Source organism: Ceratina calcarata, unplaced genomic scaffold, assembly GCF_001652005.2.
Source record: "Ceratina calcarata isolate Rehan_Ccalc_2016 unplaced genomic scaffold, ASM165200v1 scaffold435.2, whole genome shotgun sequence".
In the NCBI taxonomy this organism is placed as follows: Eukaryota; Metazoa; Arthropoda; class Insecta; order Hymenoptera; family Apidae; genus Ceratina; species Ceratina calcarata.
In genome coordinates, this window is record NW_017167275.1 from 176,874 (window position 1) to 184,102 (window position 7,229).

At 51.1% G+C, this 7,229-nt stretch overlaps 4 protein-coding genes across 5 annotated transcripts in view; 2 read left to right on the top strand and 2 right to left on the bottom strand.

Annotated features, from left to right (window-relative positions):
- The window catches only part of Hou (GID complex subunit 8 homolog protein Houki), a 13,789-nt gene extending 10,519 nt beyond the window's left edge, over positions 1 to 3,270 (bottom strand). The window contains exon 1 of the mRNA XM_026815227.1: positions 2,815 to 3,270. The gene's annotated coding sequence lies outside the window, so the exon portion shown is untranslated. The remainder of the gene's footprint in view (positions 1 to 2,814) is intronic.
- Positions 27 to 2,702, top strand: LOC108626931 (doublesex- and mab-3-related transcription factor A2). Of its 2 annotated transcripts, none has more exons than XM_026815224.1 (3): positions 27 to 737; positions 1,698 to 1,940; positions 2,032 to 2,702. In XM_026815224.1, exons 1-3 carry the CDS (start codon positions 534 to 536, stop codon positions 2,677 to 2,679), a joined length of 1,095 nt encoding a protein of 364 aa, XP_026671025.1. In that variant the 5' UTR covers positions 27 to 533; the 3' UTR covers positions 2,680 to 2,702. The 2 variants fall into 2 exon arrangements, with proteins under 2 accessions (XP_026671025.1, XP_026671026.1); XM_026815225.1 differs by having other exon boundaries at positions 1,698 to 1,944; positions 2,032 to 2,608.
- A 312-nt stretch (positions 3,271 to 3,582) lies between the features above and the next one.
- Positions 3,583 to 6,283, bottom strand: hyx (cell division cycle 73 hyrax). The gene is made up of 4 exons (XM_018027960.2): positions 6,083 to 6,283; positions 4,408 to 5,675; positions 4,192 to 4,333; positions 3,583 to 4,111 (listed from the first exon to the last, which is right to left on the bottom strand). The coding sequence occupies exons 1-4, from the start codon at positions 6,211 to 6,213 to the stop codon at positions 4,075 to 4,077; spliced, it is 1,578 nt and encodes a 525-aa protein (XP_017883449.1). The 5' UTR covers positions 6,214 to 6,283; the 3' UTR covers positions 3,583 to 4,074.
- Positions 6,284 to 6,312: 29 nt separating this feature from the next.
- kz (putative ATP-dependent RNA helicase kurz) overlaps positions 6,313 to 7,229 on the top strand; it is a 5,018-nt gene continuing 4,101 nt past the window's right edge. The window contains exons 1-3 of the mRNA XM_018027961.2: positions 6,313 to 6,530; positions 6,610 to 6,789; positions 6,872 to 7,150. Coding sequence (XP_017883450.1) covers positions 6,438 to 6,530; positions 6,610 to 6,789; positions 6,872 to 7,150 — 552 coding nt within the window. The 5' untranslated portion in view covers positions 6,313 to 6,437. The remainder of the gene's footprint in view (positions 6,531 to 6,609; positions 6,790 to 6,871; positions 7,151 to 7,229) is intronic.

Here is a 7,229-nt window from a genome sequence, read left to right on the forward strand (position 1 = left end):
TTACCGTCCCCGTTACCGTCCCCGTTTCGAAAACGACGCGCTTTCTGGAAAATCGCTCCGGATGCATCGCGTACGATCGCTCTTGCCGCTCTTGTCGAGGCTCGTGCCCCGTGTGTCGAAGAAGCAAAGTCGAAGCCGGATGAGAAAAGGCAGAAGCCGGAGAGTAGGTGTGGTGAGGAGAACAAACATCGCCGGGCCAATCGTGGAGAAAGGGTGGTCCGGTGGATGTTTGTCTTGTCGCTGCTCCGGAGGGATGCTGTTCGTATCGGTGAGCCAATCGCGCGCGATCTCACGGAAAAATCCAAATCTTCGCCGGAGATTAGAACGAGATTTCTTTCAGTCGGCTGGCTACTCGGTGCCAGTCAATTTCCGATTCCATTGTTAACGCGTCGTCTATCCGTTCACGCGCGTACGTCCGAACGAGCAACGTGGTTCTCCGACCGATTTCCATCCGCGAATCGCTTTAGAATCGAGAGCTCTCTATCCTCCGCGCGAAATCTTAGAATGGTCGGTGGTCGTTGACGAACAGTAACATGTTGCGCGGAAAGAACAGGAGCAAAACGGTGAACGAGGAAGAGGAGGGCGAGCCGAAACAGAGGAGACCCAAGTGCGCCCGGTGTAGAAATCACGGCTTGATCTCCTGGCTGAGGGGGCACAAGAGAGAGTGTCGGTACAGGGAATGTCTTTGCCCGAAATGCTCCCTGATCGCCGAGAGGCAGAGAGTGATGGCTGCTCAGGTAATTACACGCGTCCGTCGAGCTATCGGCAATGATCAACGAAGCGGAACGAGGCGGAAAGGTCGATTTGCGTTACCTCTGACATTTTATCCGCGAGAAAAATAATTTTAAAAGTCACACGACAACGTCAAGACTTTTGTAAAAGGCAGAACCACCGAGGGATCATCTCTTTTTCATCCGTATCCGAGTCTCATTGTTTTGAATATTCGTCGATCGGTCTTGAATATATTCATCGAATGCTCGGAAGCATCGTAAGACTCGTAGACAGAGCGAAACGGGGGTACCTACTCTCGTCTTCGCGTGTATAGTTGCACTCGTGCCACTCGATCTCCACCGACCGAACGGGAGCGGGCACGGGGGAGGAATTAAATCCATTAACGCTCGGTGTCGCGTTTCATTTCTGTTTGCATAGGCATTATGACACTCGATACTCGGCCCACCCACTCGATCCTTTCCTCCTCGAGCGGACTTGCGTGAAAACGTCGCGTACGACGTCCCCGAAACGAGCATCGTTCAGTTTTCGTGTCGATCGACCGGTCTAATTCGTTCGATTCTCCTCGCGTGTCTCTCTCGGTATCGCGTAGAGATCCTCCTCTCGTTGGTCACTTTGATCGCTTTCCGAAAGAACCGTGAATCCTGAACGGAGGGCCCTCCGTCGGATTTTTTCTCGATGATCTCGACGACGCGAAACGATGCGGTGGGTGGTCCGGCCGGGAATAACACGTGCCAAATGGTCCCATATGTATCTCTATTGACATTGGCCGTTGAGAAAACACATATGCAGTATCGGTTGAGCCGCGGTGCGCCGGGTCCATTTATAAATTGGCCACGGTGTCACGATTGGCCCGAAGTCGGCTTCATTTTTCATTGTTCGTTGTTCTCCGCCGTTGCTCCGCCGTTGCTCCGCCGTCTACGGAGCCTCGACCGCTCGACGATAATCGGCTTGGTTCGAAAAAAAAGGTCGCCCTGAAACGGCAACAGGCAGCGGAGGATGCGATCGCTCTGAAAATGGCCAAGGTGGCCACCGGTCAGAGGCTCGATCGTCTTCCGCCGGGCAAGATATTTGGGATGGCAGTGACCGAGCCAAAGTCAGTCGTAGACACGAACGACGAAGAGGCGGCCGTTGATTCTCCCGCGACGGGGAACGGCGATCACTCGAAGACGGGTGGTTCGTCGAAAGAGCCGCGATGCCAGGATTCGCCGGTAAGTAAGTCAAATTGTAATTAACGTCGACAAACGACCGTAGTCGTCGGCTACAGAACGGTAGAAAATTTCTGTCTCTGTCTCGCGTCAGAGAGAGAACGAGAGCGCGGGGAAGGTGCAGCACGGAGGCCTGGTGTTCGGCGAGAACCGTGCGGAAGACGCGAAGGAGAGCAGCGTGTCGCAGACCTCGGTCGAGACGTTGGCTCGACTGTTTCCCAACACGAAACTGTCCGTGCTGCAACTGGTGTTGCAGCGATGCGGCCAGGACCTGTTGAAAGCCATCGAGTACTTCGCCAGGGACAGTCTCGGAGTCGAGCCGACCGCCTACGCCTCGGCGTTTCGGCCGCCGCGATCCGCCGACGAGGCCAAGGCCGGCGAACAACTCGCTGGCACCGTGCTGGCTCCGATCTACTCCGGTTTGTCGAGGAATTTCTACGGGGACGGCTACTGTCTGTTGAACATCGTGCCCGATCAGCTCTCGAAGAACTTGGTCGACGCGGCCTGCACGGCTCTCCCCGACAAGAGCAGCGAACGAGAAGCAGCGGGACTGAACGTTCGGTACAACAATTATTTTAATTCCGGGCTGCAGCAACACTTGAGGGATCACGTGTACGCCCAGGTCGCGGATCACCTCTCTCCGCGGCCCAGTTTCCTGCACTTGCCCCCGGTCCTGCCCACCGCGGGCATCCCCTGCGTGCAGCCCAACTGCGCCCAGTGCAGCTACAAATTCACCCTGTAAACCCGTTCCCTCCCTCCAGATGTTCTTACCTACGCGCTGTCCTCGATGTGCATCTACGTAATCGTAATAGAATCGTTCGCGAGGCGCGAAAGTTATACTCATATACACGTATACATATATTTAGGGGGATCGTACCTCCGTCCCGACGGTTGGTCGTTTCGATCGCACGAACTTCGGTGAGGTACACGTCGTCGGCTTGTCGGTGTGTGAAATTGATCGCGACGAGCGTGGTCCGCAGCAATGTAAGTTCAGTCATCGGCGAACCTTAATCTTTCAAAGTCCATCGGGAACAGCGCCCTTTCCCATCCCCTTCCCGGATCACGGCACGCATCGTTTGCTCCCCTGTCGATTGACCTTTGACCGTCGAGCGTGAAACACGAGCCGTCCAAGCGGCACGACCCGCGTCACGGTCACGTTTCAAAATCGTCCGAGTCCGTGTTGTAACGGTTCGCGTGATTTCGTTTCAGTGACTCGCTTATTCGCAGCGTCCACAAACTTTGTGACATCGTCGCGCAAATATCCGTAGATTATTTTTACGTTATTTACGCTGCTCCAGCGAACCGTGAAGCGAGCAGCGAGGAATATCTTTCTTTTTCGCAGTACTCTCGGTATACTGGTAAGAGAAAGTTTTAACGGTGTCTATATAGCGCAGCGGCTAATCCGATAGGGCGACGGTAATCCAGTTAGGAGGATTCGATTGTCTGTGCAAACAGTGCCGATATCGTGGAACAACTCGCGATGCCCGCAAGCGATTCTTCCGTTGACCGAACTCCCGAGAGGTTTTCCTTTCCGTGGTCTTCCGTCGTGCTTCGAATCACGACGATCCGTCCGCAGATTTTTCTCTCGTCCACGATTACACCCTGAAACGATGACACGGGAAAGGGAAAGAAAGAATACACGCTGTTGGAATGCACGGGTGACACGTACGAGCGTGTATTTGTTCATTTCATCGACATCTCGCACGGAATGTACCGCGTGAATATATATATATATATATATATATATACAACCTTTCTCTTCTCCTCCTACCGCGTGGATTCGTTTCTTATTTTCTTAGTTTTTTGGTAACATAACGAATAGACCAAACGCGTTCTTTCTCCTGCCGTTCGTTTAACAATAGGCACATCAGTTTACGTTGAACGAGCAGTGTTTTCAAGGATCCAATACAGGTATGACAGGTGTAGTATACCCATATAATCAAACGAATCGGATCATAAATAAACGTTGTTCGCGTACAATCATCAGTCCTTGGTTGAACGGCGTTCAAGTTTTGTTCGTGGCGCGTAACTGCGACCGTTCTGCACAAATTATGTACACACTTTTTACCGTCTACTGTATGTTGGTGATCTCGCTGCGAAAGTCGAGAGCGGTGTCATGCCTTCGACCGAGTTGAAATTAGAACCGAAGATGCGGCTTGTTCTTGATCATGTGCCTGTAACGATTAACGGGTTAACGTGAAGTGATCGAAACGTCGATTCGACCGCGAGTAGAGAGCGAGTAAAGGATGCATACTTATCGAGATGTTCCCAAAATACCATCAACGCGGCACGATCCAAGTGTCTCTTGGTTCGGCTCAGCTCGATCACGGTCACCGCCCAACGGGCCACGTTCGCGTCCAGTCTCATCTCGTCGTATTTTAAGTGAAACGCGCATACTGTAAGAGGAAAATAAATGACAGACAGATGTATGTGAAACTGAAGAAAAAGAGGGAGCGTGCGAAAGACATACTTTTAGAAAAGATTTCGACGGGATTGCCGTCGAATGGCCAGCCTTTGAACTGCCAAGCCGGACCCATCACGAACACCGCGACGACTCGTTCCCAGTCTGCGTTTGTGAGTTTCTGCGGATTGTCTACTACCCTGTACGGAACCGTCAGACCGCCCTCCTTCCTACGCTGCAGAAGCACCTCGTTCTCCCGTTTACAACCCTGCCCACGTTTCTCCTCATTGCTCACGTATTTGAGATCTTGTAGTACGTCTTTCGCGTTATACATCGTGATCAGAGACGTGTTGGCGCTCGGAATGATTATGATGGGAGTCCGGCTGGGTCGTTTGTTTTGGGCGGCTTGCTGCGGCGTGAGTTTCGCGGCCGACGTCGGCAGTAAGCCGGAATTGGGAGTCGCGGACGCGTTGCTTGCCGGCTTTCTCACCGCCGGATTCGTACCCTCCGTCACGGATTTCAGGGTCATCCCGTGGTAAGTTCCCATCGTGTCGATCTTGAATCCTTCCGTCTCTTCCTTCTGCCTGATGAACCTTTCCTGATCGTAACGATTGTAGACGGCCGGCTGCGGCAGCGGTCGCATGGGCGTAGATCGCGGCGTGACCATAGGAGCCGGCGCGGTGGGCCCCTTTTGCCTGCCTTCCTCGCGGGCTTTTATACTCTGCAGAATCGCGAATATATTCTTCGCGAATATCTTCCCGCTACTCTGGAGGATCGTCGCGCGCGTTCTCCACTGTCTCTCCCTCGATACTATGTCCTTGGTGTCATCCACGTCCATCAGTATGACGCGAAGATCCGATCCCATTCCGATGTCGTCGTTCTCCTTGATCGTCGTACGCTTCTTGGCCAAACGTTTCGCCTTGATGGCTGCGATCTTTTCGACGGACATCGCCTCCGACAGGGACTTGATGTTGTCCACCGTGACGGAGGCCTCCTTAGGAGCGTCCAACCTCGCAGCGAGCTGCTCCTTCACCTTTTGCACGTGAGTGTCTTCGAAGCGGGGTTTCTTCGAAGAACCACCTTCTGTTCCATCCTCGGCCGTTCTCTTCACCTGAGTAGGAATCTCCAGTGGCGCGGATTTATCTATGGCGGCTGATGTGGCAGTTTCGCCATTGAGGTACGCCAGCAGATCCTTTCTGTCCGGCCGACGCACGACAGGAATATTTTCCGCGGCTGCCTGCCGTACGTACACGGGATGTGTGAGTTGTACATGTTTCAGTAAGAATAACAGGCACTCCAAGGTGTAGTATTCTTTCGGTGTGCCCTCCTTGCCAGACCTGCAATGGACACACTTTCATAGTTCTTCTCTTTTCTCGCACGCGCACTGCCTAATTACAGTGTACTCTATTCTTCCTTCGAGAGGCATGTTGTTTCGTTTACGTGTATGGATCGCGCGTTAAAAAGGAAAGGGGGACCGAGACGACGTGTTCAGAAATACGTGTTGTCATTGTCATATCGCGAGCAACGTGGTACGAGACACGTGCGAAATCAGTTTCATTTCTTTCACACGTTTCGTATCTTTAGTCTCGAATAGATGGATACCCCTTTCCTATCCGTTTACTTCTACAAATAATATCGGTAGCGATCGGTAGTAAATACGAAGGAGATCGTCCGAAAGTCCCTAATGGAGGAATCGAGAATAGCTGTCGCGAGTCAATCAAGTAGACACCGAAACTGTACTCACCCGTATGTCAAGTAGTTGGTTTTCACATTCTTCGGCCACGAGAATTCACCAAAAATTATTTGATTCTCACGTTCGATTATCTCCTTTTTATTGACGTTGTATTGCCTCAGTAAACTCAGTGGATCCGCCATGATTAACAATGAACGCAGACCAACGCAAACTAACTTCCCGTTACTCCCTCCTTCGAAGATAAAGCATGCCGTGAACATGCGCATCGTAGCGCATTGTAGCCATGCGACTTCCTCCTCCTCCTACCACGGTACCACCATGATGGCCGACACCGCCGATACTGTCCATGTTCCCAATCTGCTCGATTGTCTAAATGATCGAATAACCGTAATGTGCGAATGTGTATATGAAATCACTTGATAAAATGGGACGAAAGAGGTACAACTGGAAAGCGAGGAATGTCACGGAAGTCGAGATTGACAATTCTACGACGACAAAGGTAACCTCTTAACGGTGTATGTATATAGTTCTCGTTCGAGTATCGTCAACGGGATACTGTATTAGCTTTCTTAAAGTAGATTCCTGTCGATATACGACATCGGGAAGACAAATACGATGATTGTAACGCACTCGTCCTACCGAATGAAAAAAGGAAAACGAAGAACAAAGTTGTAAGAATCACTACCACTCGGTTACTGTCCAAGAAACGTAGGAAAGAACTTGAAAAAGTTGTAGAGAGGAGGAAAAAGAAATCACGTGTAAGCTAATCCATGTAAAAATGTTCGTTCTTTTTAACGTTTCGTTTGCTCGTTCTCATGAATCGACCGTTACTTTTTACAGAGGGCAGAACTTTTAGAACAACTGGCCAAGGTACAAGCACCCCAAGAGGAGCTGAAACAATATGTATCATTGACCAGTGTACAGACCAAAGGCTTGAAACGTCACTTTAGGGAAGAAAAATCGTCTCCTGGAGATTATGAGCCGAATAATGAAAATGCGGCAGAGCCGCAGGAGGTACCTGTGAACGCTATCAAGGGTAGCAAGAAAAGGAGACTGGGAATTTTAGAAGATCAGAGACAGCACGAAGCTACTTCGGATCCATGCGTTCTCGGATTCGACGTAAGTTAAGAATGTATTGGCTATACAGTCAATCCCAAAAGTTTATGTACCTTAGAAAAAGGTACTGACGTCCTCTACA

What these genes read in the sequence shown, in the direction of transcription:
- hyx (XM_018027960.2), bottom strand. Translation starts at nt 6,213, where the DNA reads ATGGCGGATCCACTGAGTTTACTGAGGCAATACAACGTCAATAAAAAG. An exon ending in ACCAACTACTTGACATACGG is followed by an intron (nt 5,676 to 6,082) that starts GTGAGTACAGTT and finishes TGTCCATTGCAG; the next exon opens with GTCTGGCAAGGAGGGCACAC. An exon ending in CGTCGAAATCTTTTCTAAAA is followed by an intron (nt 4,334 to 4,407) that starts GTATGTCTTTCG and finishes TTCCTCTTACAG; the next exon opens with TATGCGCGTTTCACTTAAAA.
- LOC108626931 (XM_026815224.1), top strand. Translation starts at nt 534, where the DNA reads ATGTTGCGCGGAAAGAACAGGAGCAAAACGGTGAACGAGGAAGAGGAG. An exon ending in AGAGAGTGATGGCTGCTCAG is followed by an intron (nt 738 to 1,697) that starts GTAATTACACGC and finishes TCGAAAAAAAAG; the next exon opens with GTCGCCCTGAAACGGCAACA. An exon ending in CGCGATGCCAGGATTCGCCG is followed by an intron (nt 1,941 to 2,031) that starts GTAAGTAAGTCA and finishes GTCTCGCGTCAG; the next exon opens with AGAGAGAACGAGAGCGCGGG.